General features: G+C 43.4%; 1 protein-coding gene across 1 annotated transcript; it reads left to right on the top strand.

Annotated features, from left to right (window-relative positions):
• Positions 1 to 4,465: 4,465 nt before the first annotated feature.
• LOC129339719 (vomeronasal type-2 receptor 26-like) lies at positions 4,466 to 12,919 on the top strand. Its single transcript, XM_054994302.1, has 5 exons — positions 4,466 to 4,723; positions 5,631 to 6,491; positions 9,478 to 9,705; positions 10,852 to 10,978; positions 12,015 to 12,919. The coding sequence occupies exons 1-5, from the start codon at positions 4,466 to 4,468 to the stop codon at positions 12,917 to 12,919; spliced, it is 2,379 nt and encodes a 792-aa protein (XP_054850277.1).
• The last annotated feature ends 395 nt before the right edge of the window (positions 12,920 to 13,314 follow it).

Raw genomic sequence — 13,314 nt, 5'->3', positions numbered from 1 at the left:
GGCATGGCTCACATTCTTCGTCACTGCCACCACTCAATGATTTGTACAGCACCTGACTGAGGGGCAGTGAGACCCCTCTGGCTGAATTTCCTTACTGGGAAGTGAATTACCCAATCTTTGGTTGGGCCATGGAGAACTGGCAACCCACCATAGGCTGGCCTGATAAGTTTCTCCTGGGCTCCCTCCCTTCTTGTAGCGTGCCAAGAGGGGGGAGGTTCTTTATATTCAAAAAAGTATAATTTAATAACTATATGCAGAGCATTATATACAAAGCAGGTAAAGGCACAACACGTAGGGGTAGACACCCCCCCCCTTTTCAGAACCCCTAGGGCAGAAAATTAAACTGAAGAGAACCGCCGTCTGCTTTCCCTACCACACTGTTCCCTACTCTACCTTAAGGGGGGGTCTTAGGGAAGGTTCCCCCTTCCTTTCCTTTCTGCTGCCTCCCAGGCCTCCACATTTAGGGCCTAGGCAACCTGGTTTCACCCAGCAGCAGGAGCCTCTCCTTCTTCAACCAAGAAGGCAACTGACTTTCCCTCAGGATCGGCTGAGTCTATCGATTCAGGCTCCACCCCTTATTTTTCCCTCACTTTCTTGGCCCCGGGGCAGCTGGGAGTTGTAGTCCAGGAAGAAGGGTGTCCCACACCAAAACTCCTACAGGCCCCTCCCTGGCCCCACAGCCCATCAAACCTCACGGAGAACATTTTTTTCCCTTTTTCTTTAAGACAGATTAATTGCTAGCAGCACTCATTTAACCCTTGGCAACCATTTCGTTACAACTGTAACTTATTGATTATTGATTGTTAAAGGAGCAGTTCTGCCCCCTGCCAAAAGAGTTACAGCAGTGCTTGATGAAGCAACCTCCAGGGCGATCATCCTGTTCTATAAACTGTAGCCACAATTAGAGTTAAAACAAGGTTCATATCTTGGCTTTCTCACCAATGGGGGGACCCAAAATTGTTCTCCTCCAATTTATCCCCACATTGTTCTCCTCTCCTCTATTGTTCTCCTTGCTTGGACAAGGATGTTACAATACCTTCCATCTTTGGCACTGCAACTCCTCCATTTTATCTTCTGAACAAGTCTTAGAGGTACATTAGAATGAGGAAGTGTGGGTGGCCCAAAGTAATCCCTCAAGCTTCTGTGGCAGAGGTAGGATTCGAACCTTTGTCTCCCAGATCCTTATCAGATACTCCACACAGGCCCTGATTGGTCAGGGCAGGGTTTCTTGTTTTTGTTTTTGTTTTGTTTTTTTGTCACAGAGGGGAGGTATGAATGGAAAACTGTATTCTACATCCCTTGGGACAGTTTGAATACACCATGATGCCTTTTGGGCTTCAAGGGGCTCCTGGGGTGTTCATGAACATAATCAATGAGACCCTGCATGAGTACCTGTACAAAGGTGTTGTTGTTTATTTAGATGATGTTTTTATTTATTCAAAAGCTTATAAGTCACATGTCCAGATGGTTCAGCAGGTACTGAAAGTGTTACATAATAACCACCTGCCTGTAAAACTTTCTAAGTGTAAATTTCATAAGGAGGAACTGGACTTTCTTGGGTATAGAGTTTCAGAGCAGGGGTTGAAAATGGACCCTGCAAAAGTACAGACAGTGGTGGGGTGGACCCCCCCCCCCACAAGACCAGGAGACATTTACAATTGTTCCTGGGCTTTGTCAACTTTTACAGACCCTTTATAAAGAACTTTGCTCAGATATCCTTTCCCCTTACGGATCTATTAAAAACCAGAAACAAGGGCGCACAAGGAGCTAAGCCAAGCGCAAAGTTAAATTGGACTCAAGAATGTCAAGAAGCCTTTGAGTAATTGAAAAAGTTATTCACCTCAGAACCAGCACTACAACACCCAGATGAGAATTGTAAGTTCGTGGTACAGGTGGACGCTAGTGACATGGCAATGGGAGGTGTTTGTTGTGAGCTGCATGGTTGGCCGCTGCACAGCGGGCACGTCCCTCTCAGTGGAGGACTCGGTGGGGGCTATGGTGCGCGAGTACCTTTCTGAGCCCACCGAGCCCCCCTATGCTAACCCGTTGCAGTATTGGGTGAGGAAATCTGACCGATGGCCAGACCTATCCATCATCACCGCCAACATTCTGTTCTGCCCTTCCACCAGCGTGCAGAGTGAGCGGGTGTTCTCCCACCTGGGAGACCTCCTCCATCCCTGCTGCACACGTCTGCACCCGGACCTGGTGGACATGTTGGCATTCATCAAGGTGAACCTCAACCTACTGGGGCACCCTCCTGTGGACCTGCACCTACCCGGGCTCTAAGCCAACCTGGGGTTGTAGCCGGCCCAGCTCATCCACAGCAGGCTCAAGCCTCCCTCAGTTCTCGGGGCTGCTTCCATTGCTGGTGACCCTTTGCCCTTCACTCTCAGACAAGTTCCCATTCCCTCTTCACACCTCTCCCTCTCTGGATCTGCTCAGATGCCTCCCAGCCTCTCCTGTCTTTCCCATCCTGTCCTTTCCGCAAAGGCAGGAAGGTGTGGTGCTGTCAGCTGATGATGCTTTTGGGCACAAGGAACAGCTCTGCTGCTGTTGTCGATGTGAGAGTGGCACCATACAGTACCCCCCCTCCATGACACCTGGTGTCCCCTCTGAGCAGGGGGGAATGGGTCCCTCCCACCCCTTCCACGAAGCAGGAAGTTGGGTGCTGTCTGCTGCCACCGCTTTCAACCCCGAGGGGCAGCTCAGAAGCTTTTTCTGAGTTTGACAGATTTAAGCTGCACCCCTATGTATGTGTGTACCCCTATCCATGTGTACCTGCTGTCCTCTCTGTGCATGGGGGGAATGGGACCCGAATGTGACCTTGTTCGAGATCTTGTCATCACTGAACCATGAACCACTGGTTCGTTATTTTTTTTGGTTCCTGCCTATATCTAGTTTTATTTGCCTGGGACCTACAGTATGAAATGGTGTGTGAAATGGTGTGTGAGTATTTGTGGAGGCATGGAGGATGGTTAAGATAAACCACAACTAGTTCTATACTAAGTATTTCCAGATAGCACTATTGGTACTTTTCCCATTGTGTTTTTTGTTGTTCTTGTTCAGTGTCACAAGACCACCTATGCCCAGCTGCCCCAGTAAAGAGAGAAGAAAAGTTTTGCTTCAGTTTAAAACAAACAAACAAACAAAACCCACGTATTTTTCCCAGTTGTTCTACAGACAGCTTGGTAAAGTGTGAATATCTCCTCTGTAATTAACAACAATCTTATGATTACTGCTTGTCAAAGTCCCTAAGGCATTTAAATAGACATTGGGGAAAAATAACAATTGTGGATTATATTAAAAACACAGCATTTGATATTCTATGATGGTGGTAGAGCTAGGGACACACAGGGCTCTTTCAATCTGATTGTTGATATATGAAATCATCTTAAAGAGATTACGCAATTCACATTGTTTTGAAATTGAATTATCCAATAATAGTGCGAAAAGAGAGAAATCTTTATTGTGATGGATCTGTTGGAAGATGTTATCACTCGTGGTATTGGTTCTGGTGATTCTGCCTCAGTTAACAACCCAAGTTCATGATGTTAAAGTCTCCATCAGTGAACCCTTCTCAGATCTTTACAAATATTATCAAGAAGGAGATCTCATCATTGGGGGAATTAGTACTCATATCTATGCCTTTTCAGACAAGATGGATTTCAAGGAATTACCCAATGATATGGCATATCATATACCCTTGTAAGGAGTGGTTTTTTTCCCTCCCATATACCTGTTATCTGTGCATATTGCATAAACAGCTTACAAGTCGTTAGGATTGCATGTAATTCTAGGAATGTAAAGATTAATTTTTAACTTCTCATTTAGTTTGCTACCCCATTTAAATCCCATGCTACTTTGGGGAAGAAAGGGAATCTGGTGATCTCATATGGAAGTAATATATTTCAGCTATGGACAAGTTGGTTTGTAATAGCAGACTTATTACTTGGCAAAATTAAAGTCCTTGTGTGCAGCTAGGGATGGTCATGAATCTTAATAGATTGGATATAGCAGTTGAATCAGGTTGCACCTATCCCCACATTCTTAGATGACTTCTTAAATTGGACAGAAATCCTTTGTATTGCCAATTGGCAGTTCAAGGATGGTGTTTTGAGGTCACTGCTATTTAAATGTTTTTTTCCACTTACCATGGAACATTAGGACTCTAATTACATTACAGAGCCTCACAGCACTGACTCTTTGTTGAGATATTAAAAGATTAGAGAATGAGATAAAATACACAGAAAAAAATCCAGGGACTGGGGAGAATTTTAAATGGGATGGAGGCGAGGGAATCTGAAGATCACTCAACCAAATCCATTGCACTAATACCCAAGACACTATTTCTACAAGAACTGAGTAATTAAGCATGAGGCTCAATAATATTACAACATTTTTTGCCTTGGTGCTCTGTGATTCTTGTCCTAGTGTACGGACTAAGTATTATCAACATATCTTGGCCATGGCATTTGCTGTGAATGAAATCAATGAAAACCTCCAGCTCTTACCAAATATCACCTTGGGCCTCCATGTGCGTAACAACTACTTCAATAACAGAGAAACTTATCGTGCCACAATACAACTTCTCTCTACGAAGAACAGATTCCTCCCCAACTACAAGTGCGATTCCCGGAACAATCTGATCGGCGTCATTGGAGGACTGGAAGCTGAGACTTCCTTCTACATAGCAACTCTGCTGGCCATCTACAACATTCCACAGGTAGGTTGGGTACGCATAGTATAAAGGGAACCTAATAAAAAGATAGTCATTTCTAGAAAACAGCATACGTCATCTATTCATGGAAGACACAATCTTCAGAGGGTATTTGAAGGAAGCTCTGATTCCAAAGCTTACATTTTGAAAGCCTCGTTGGTCTCTAAGGTGCCACTGGACAAAAATCCTGCTGTTCTACTGCAGACCAACATGGCTACCCATCTAACTATCGACATGTAACAAAACACTGGCAAAGAGCATACATTGGTACATATTCGTGTGATTATTTACAGATATTAGTTTGCAAGGGAATTATTTTAGATCTGGCTTCAAAGACTGGTTCACAAATGAATGATGATGAATCCGTTCAATTATTGTGATGTATTCTATGTTTAAAAAAGCTATTCCGGACTACAGAAAGAACTTGCACATCACATTTTGTATTCGTATTTGATTGAATGCTTCTCCAGGCAGAATCATTTCCTGAAAATTAAAACAAAATGCATATTGGACAGAAGAATAGAGTGAAATATCCAAAATTATTTACACAAAGTATAATTGGTGCAAACCTGTGATAGTTTTTTAAGGTGCCACTGGGCTCTTGTTTTATTTTGCTGCTACATATTAGGAACATTTACAGCATAACTTTCATAAGGAACGAAGCTCACTTCATCAGGTTTATCCATCTAGTTCTTCTTCATGCCTTTCACATTGGTGAAAAAGGAAATCATTTCCATTTCTTCTCCAGAAATGACCACAAAGCAAAGCATAGATTTGTCTTTGATTTTTACTAGTAATCAAACTGGATGATGTGCACTTCTCTGCAGATTACAGATCCACTCACACAGAGAGACCTATTTTGAAAACTTTTCAATTGCTTTTCTCTATTTCCCTTCCAATGTTTTTTCTTTAGCTGAGCTATGGCTCTACTTCAGCCAGGAATGAAAAACTATCAGGTCTTTCTTTCTATCAGATGGTCCCAAACGAAGCCCAGCAATACAAAGGGATTTTCCACTTAATTCTGCACTTCAAGTGGACATGGATTGGCATCATTGCTGTGGATGATGAACGTGGAGAAAGATTTCAGCAAGCCATACTTCCTCTCTTTTCACAGAATGGCATCTGTGTGGCCTTCATAGAAAAAATCATCCAGGTCTCTAAACTTGAATATTATTTTGAAATGATGAAAGAGGGATTGAAAAATTTTGAAGTTGTGATGGAAAGCAAAGCCAATGCAGTTGTCCTTTATGGAGACACGGGATCTCTCTCTTATATGAGAGCATCAGTAAAATTTTCAGAGTTAGGATTCACACAAGCAATACCTAAAGGTAAAGTGTATATTATGACAATTCAGATGGATGTGGCATCATATTATTATCAAAGAAAGTGGGCCTTACAGCTACTTCATGGTGCTGTATCCTTCAGAGTTCACACAAAAGAACCCCCAGGGTTCCAGCAATTTCTTCTGAACAGAGACCCTCTTTGGACTAAAGGAGATGGCTTCATCAGGGAATTCTGGGAACAGGCATTCCTCTGTCAGTTCCCAGATTCCCCTTTGGACAAGGGTTTTGATCAAGCATGCACTTGGGAGGAGAAGCTGGACAGCCTGCCTGGAGATGCCTTTGAAATGAATATGACTGGCCACAGCTACAGTATCTACAATGCTGTCTATGCTGTGGCTCATGCTCTGGATGCCATTTATTCATCCTCCTGTGGACATAGACGAATGATGGAGAGAAAGAAATGTAACCTCTTACGTCAACCGTCATGGCAGGTAAAGATCTTTGGAAAAAGAAAACAATGTCTGGAAGAAGATGTAATCTGTAAAACATGCTGTCCCTCTAGAAACCATTTATTAATGAATCTTCTTCCTTGTTTGCTCTTCCATGCATCTAATAATGCCACAGTTCTTTCATGTTTCATCCTTGTTCCCCATTTGCCTCACTATTTACAATGACAATAAAAGTACAGTAAGACATAACACGGGCAGGAATTGCTCACCTTGAATATGATGCTCAAATGACTTATGCACTTGTATACTTTTAGTTGTTGCTTTTTCAATATTTCTGCTGAATTTGAGGTAATGATCAATTAAGAGAGAGGTGACTGATGAAGGCTGAATGAAAGAGAAATGACCTTTTGGTCTGTGGATTGGGAACCTCTTTGAGTTCTGAAAGAGGTTAACCTTGCCAGAAAAATCTTTTCTTTCCTTCCATTCTTATATTAGACATTGTGTGGTCTTTTCCTCTGGTAAAAAAAGGTGGAGAACTCCAGTTTGTCACCCCAAAAGGCCAAGCTGCAGATAATGCGGCATTCCCAGTCAGCAGCTTGCTTCCTAAGACTGGGGGCCAGGGTTTGCCATGCCGGCGGATGAGGGAGAGAGCAACGCCAGCTCTCCCGGGCATCCGGCCATCTGGGGAGAGGCAGAGCCAAGGTGTTTCAAGCCGGCTCCACCTTCCCCCCTTCAGCAGTCACTCTCAGCTCAGCCCACCCACTCGCCCTGCAGCAGTACAGATTAGCTGGGCGCTGGTTCCCAGGGCCAGGTAGGAATTTTTTCTCCCTTTCTAATTGGCTGTTTGAAGGGGAGTTTTTAACCTACCTTGTACTGCTTGCATGGGTTTTTGGTAATTGGACTTGTTGGAGCTGTAATAGGGTTACCCCTGGCAGGATAGGGTTTGGAAAATCAGCGGGACGGTGAGCACCCCTGGCACATCCCCAGTTGAAGTGGATGTGGGGTCTGTCAGGATCTCTGGTATTGTTTGACGGCTGCTAGTAGAGAGGGCAGACTGCCACATGGGACCTCCTGTACAAGTACAGCCCCTCACGTTTGACGGCAGGGGGGTCATTAGGCTTGGTGGAGGTTCCACACGCCTGGCCAGCCGGGGACCAGCCATACCTCAGATGGCTCACTCTCGGGGCAGAGGGGCTTGCCCAGACAGGTCAGGGCAGAGGTCCATGAGTGACCTCAGGGCCTGACCTGTACCGCTTAGTTAGGCCCTTGCCGTTATTATGTTCATGTTCATGCTGTTGTCAAAATAAAATTGACCTTTAGTACCCAATTAATGTGTTGCCTCTTCATTCCGCCTTGGGTGGCAATGGGAAATACATATACAAAAATCACATTGGGGGAGGGGGGACTGTGGGGAAGAAGGAAAATGACCCAGAGTGATTTAAAAAGCTGGTTACATCCAACTGTATATCTGAAATACCCTCTCCAAAAAAGTGTTTCTTAATCAACTTCGGGAAACTGTCTCCAATGTGATTTCTGTCCATGCAGGAGCCTCAAATTTCTGCACTGAACCCAGTTCTCTGCCTGGCAAGGCTCCTTTCCTTCTTTCTCCTGGTGTAACCTACATATCTTGGGGTGCCACCAACTGATCTTTAAGAGTATCTCCTGATGTGTGTGTGTATGTGCCATCAAGTCGTCTCCGACATATGGCAACCCTATGAATGAAAGACCTCCAAAACATTCTATCTCTAACAGACCTACTCAGATCCTGCAAATTGGAGGATGTGGCTTCTTTTATGGAGTTAAGCTACTTCATTTTAGGTCTTCCTCTTTTCCTGCTGCCTTCCACTTTTCCTAGCATTATTGACTTTTCCAGAGAATCTTGTCTTCTCATGATGTGACCAAAGTATGATAGCTGTAGTCTTGTCATTTTAGCTTCTAAGGAGAATTCCAGCTTGATTTGATCTAGTACCCACTTATTTGTCATTTTGACTGTCCATGGTATCTGCAAAACTCTCCTCCAGCACTACATTTCAAATGAATCATTTTTTTCCTGTCAGTTTTCTTTACTGTCCAACTTTCACATCCATACATGGCAATGGGGAATACCATAGTTTGGATTATCTTGATCTTGGTTCCCGGAGAGACATTTTTATCTTTAAATATCTTATCTAGCTCCCTGAAAGCTGCCCTTCCAAGTCTCAATCTTCTTCTGATTTCTTCATTGCCAAGGAATAGAAAATCTTGAACAACTTCCATTTTCTCATTGTCAACTTTACAAATTGTGTAGTCATTAGTTTTGTCTTCTTGATGTTCAGTTGTAATCTATTCAAATGCAGTCCTCTAGCACTGTACATATCTTATAAGATATAAGGACAGGTCATTTTGTTCTGGGAGGTAGTGCTGGGATATGAGTCATAACCACCCAGATTTTCCCTTGCACACTTGTTGTAAAATGCTTTTTGTAGCTTCTGAGCCTGGGCAGAGCGAAGATCCAATTATTGTCAACTTTGATGTAAATTCTGGGCTGTAAGACATTTCTCCATAATCATGAGATTATGGTTAACGTACTGGCTAAATGCTGTAATAATAAAGAGATAATCATTAGTATTGTAAGAAAAAGAGAATCCAGTTATGGTCTATCTTTCTGTGGGACTTGTTTTCTGAATGTCTGGGTACTGAATTTGTTACTTGGAGGTTGCACTTTACCATGCTTCTCAGCTAAATCTGGAACTTCCCTCTAGTTCAAGATTCCTTCCTCTTTGGGGGGGAGAAAACAGTGTTGAGAGGGCACCATTCCTATGAATTTCCTCCCACTTTGGTGGGCAATAAAAAGCTACTGCTGGGAAATGCATTCCCTGATGAAATCAATACATACAAAAAAGAAGCATGCAGTTAAAAACAAAGATATCAGGCACATGCCATTTAATAGTTCTCTTTTTAAAATATTCTGTTAAGAAACAATTATGAAGATGCCTTTTGCTTCCCAATGAACAAGTAACTTCCATTTGCACTTCTTTTTTCAATATAGCTTCAACGCTTCCTGAGAACAGTTGCATTTAATAACAGTGCTGGGGACAAGGTTTCATTTGATACCAACGGCCAAGTAGTAATGGGTTATGATATTATAAACTGGATTATTTCCCCAAATCAATCGATTTTAAAAGTGAAAATTGGAGAGTTTAATCCAGAAGCTCCTGCAGACCAAGGGCTTACTCTTAGTGAAGATGGCATCACATGGAACAGCTGGTTTAACCAGGTAGGACCCATCTACATGATCTGGGAAAACTTCCTTTATAGAAAAACATCTTATGCCAATATGCTCTGTTGAGTCCCATTGTTTTTTTAAGAAGAGCAATGCTGAAAATTTGAAACCACAGAACAGAAGAAATAGGCACCGTGGGCTAATTTAGAGTAGGTAGGGACAGGGTTAAGATTACCATCCTCTTTTTCCACGTCTACTCACCAAATGTCCTCATGACCAAAGGTTATGCTGGAGATTATGAGATCTTTCTCTTGGGTCCGTATTAAGAATTGGGTGAGATAGAGTAGAAACAGTAGCTAGAGCCAAAATGAAATATCTGAGTTTTTATTTTTTTTTATGAGGATTCCGCTCACCATATGTGAACAAACTGTGATCTCAACTAAGGGCCAAGCTAGAAGTGACAAATGACACAGGTTGGCAAGTTTTGATGGCCAAGACCACGGCTATACAGCCTGGAAAATCCACAACTACCAAAGTTCTCATGGGATTGTAGCTGATCTTCAGAAAATAGAGATCAGTTGCCATGGAGGAAATGGCAGCATTGGAGGGCAGACTGTATGGCATCACATGCCCTTTGAGTTCTTTTCCCTCAATCCTCTCTCCCTAGGCACCACCTTCAAATCACCAGGCCTTTTGAAAGCCAGAATTGACAGCCCTCATCTACCCAGAGTGAGCCAGTTTGGTGTAGTGGTTAAGAGTGGCAAGACTCTAATCTGGAGAACCGGGTTTAATTCCCCATTCCTCCACTTGATGCCAGCTGGGTGACCTTGGGTTAATCAGAGCTCTCTTAGAGCTCTCTCAGCCCCACCCACCTCACAGGGTGATTTCATGAGGATAAAAACAACACACTTTGTAAACCGCTCTGAGTGTGGCATTAAGTTGTCCTGAAGAGCTGTATATAAATTGAATGTTGTGTTATAAATCAAAGATGTATAATTTCCATAGGCTAAAACAGCTGGGTGGAAGGAAGAATGATGCACTCTGTGGTGAATGAATCAAAGGCACATGAGAAGTACTAGACTTGGGCTATCGACCGTGAATAATTTGGAGGAAAAAACAGAATGTCAGTTTAGATATTTACCAATTGATTGATTCAGACATTTACCAATTGATAGTTTCCCTCTCTCATTTATATGTTAGACACAGCCACTTTCCGTCTGCAGTGAAAGTTGCAACCCGGGTCATAGGAAGAAAATGAAGGAAGGGGAGCCATTCTGCTGCTATGACTGTATTCCGTGTCCAGAAGGGAAGATTTCCAAGCAGCAGGGTAGGATATTGCAGTACAATCCTCAGCCAGGCTGCACTCTTCTAAACATAGATAGAGGAAAACAATATAAGCTCCTTTGGGTACCCATTGGAGTGGAAGGCTGGTTATAGGTGAAGTAGATTTTTTATTTCGTAGGGTTGAAACATAACAATAGACATTATGGCAAATCCGGGGCGGGGGGGGGACAGAACAACTGCTGGTGACTGAGCTCCAAAAATGCCTTGGGTTTTTGAGGTCACAAATCATAATTAAAATGTGGCTTTTACTGAACGTTTACCTTGTGTTCTCTTGGTTACATCAAATCCTTGTTGAGCTCCTTCCCTGAATTCTGCCCTCCCCAGGCTCCAACACCAAATCTCCAGGTATTTCCCAACCCGGAGTTGGCAATGCTCAAACTGCAGGTATAACCAGCAAAACCTGCGTGTACAAGTTGTACACCTGTTTGTAAGAAAGAGCCAGCATGTAATCACTTTACAAATGAAAGTCGGGATTAGTACCTGCATATATATGGAGATATGTGGAATTTCATTCACATGTTCAGCAGTACACACATTGTAACATGGGACACCACCACCACCACCACCATCACCACCACCACCACCACCACCATCATCATCATCATCATCATCATCATCATCATCATCATCATCATCATCATCATCATCATCATCATCATCATCATCATCATCATCATGGAACTCCTATAGCATTGTTCACATAAGATACATTAAATGTGTGTGCAATTTGTGGACAGTGTACACTTTTATATATACGCAGGGCTTTTGTTCAGCTGGAATGCAGTGGAACGGAGTTCTGGAACCTCTTGGAAGTGGTCACATGGCTGGTGGCCCTGCCCCCGGATCTCCAGACAGAGGGAAGTTTAGATTGCTCTCTGCGCCACCAACCATGTGACCATTTTCTCCGAAGGCAACCCACTGAGTTCCTTTTCTGGGAAAAGAGGGCAACCCCTTTTCCCAGAACAAAGCCCTGTTTATACATAACATTGAATCATTCTCCCCCTTTCTCTGTTATACAGACTTGGATGACTGCATCACTTGCAGAGAAGATCACTACCCAAACAGGGGACAAGACCAGTGCATTCCCAAAGAAATTACTTTCTTATCTTATGAAGAGCCCTTGGGGATCACTTTAGTGGCTTTTGTTGTTTTTAGTTCTCTCACTACTGGTTGGGTGCTCGGAGTCTTTATCAAGCACCACAGCACCTCCATAGTCAGAGCCAACAACAGGGACCTCACTTACTGTCTCCTCATCTGCCTCCTCCTTTGCTTCCTTTCTGTTTTGCTATTCATTGGTCAGCCAAATCGGGTGTCCTGTCTCCTCCAACAAAGCATTTTTGGCATGGTCTTCTCAGTTGCCATTTCTTGCGTGCTGGCAAAAACGATCACGGTGGTTCTGGCTTTCTTGAGCATCCAGCCCGGAAGCAGCATGAGAAAGTGGGTGGGGAAAAGAGTGGGCAATGCTATTGTGATTTCCTGCTCCCTTTCCCAAGCAGCCATTTGTTGTGTGTGGCTGGCAACTTCTCCCCCATTCCCAGATGTCGACATGCACTCACAGACTGAATCCGTTGTCCTGGAATGCAATGTGGGGTCTGTCACTATGTTCTACTGTGTCCTGAGCTACATGGGCTTCCTGGCCCTTGTTAGCTTTATGGTGGCTTTCCTTGCCAGGAAGTTACCTGACAGTTTTAATGAAGCCAAATTCATCACTTTCAGTCTGCTGATCTTTTGCAGTGTCTGGGTGTCTTTTGTTCCGACCTACCTGAGCACCAAGGGGAAATTCATGGTGGCAGTGGAGATCTTCTCCATCTTAGCCTCCAGTGCTGGGCTGCTGGGCTGTATCTTTGCCCCTAAATGTTACATTATTATTCTCAGGCCTGAGTTGAATAACAGGGATCAGTTGATTAGAAGAAAAGGCCAATAATGTGAAAAACTATGGTAACAGCTGTGATTTGTCATAAAGTATCCATCTCTGTGTCTGTCCTTCCATCTTTCTGTGGCACGCATAAGTTATGCAGAAATAAGGCAATTGCAGATTTTCTAAGTGTGGCAATAAGAGAGCTGGGAGGGAAAGAGTTAACTCTTGCTTGGAATAGACAGCTTGTGAGAGACTCTGACTAGGAAGGTCACCTTCTGGAGTGAGGAAAGAGGAAACTTTTGCCTTTACTGTAACATCACTGTCCTGAAGAAGAATTCAAATTAAGAATTCTCAGTATAAATGTCAGCAGAAGTTGAAGCCCACTTAACACAAAGACCATAGAAATGGGAGTCTGATTTAGCAAGAATAATTGGGTACTAGTTTAAACTCCCTTTCAAGCC

Source organism: Eublepharis macularius, chromosome 12 (genome assembly GCF_028583425.1).
Source record: "Eublepharis macularius isolate TG4126 chromosome 12, MPM_Emac_v1.0, whole genome shotgun sequence".
In the NCBI taxonomy this organism is placed as follows: domain Eukaryota; kingdom Metazoa; phylum Chordata; class Lepidosauria; order Squamata; family Eublepharidae; genus Eublepharis; species Eublepharis macularius.
Note: the sequence above shows the minus strand (reverse complement) of the source record. Positions and strands in the feature narration are given on the sequence as shown.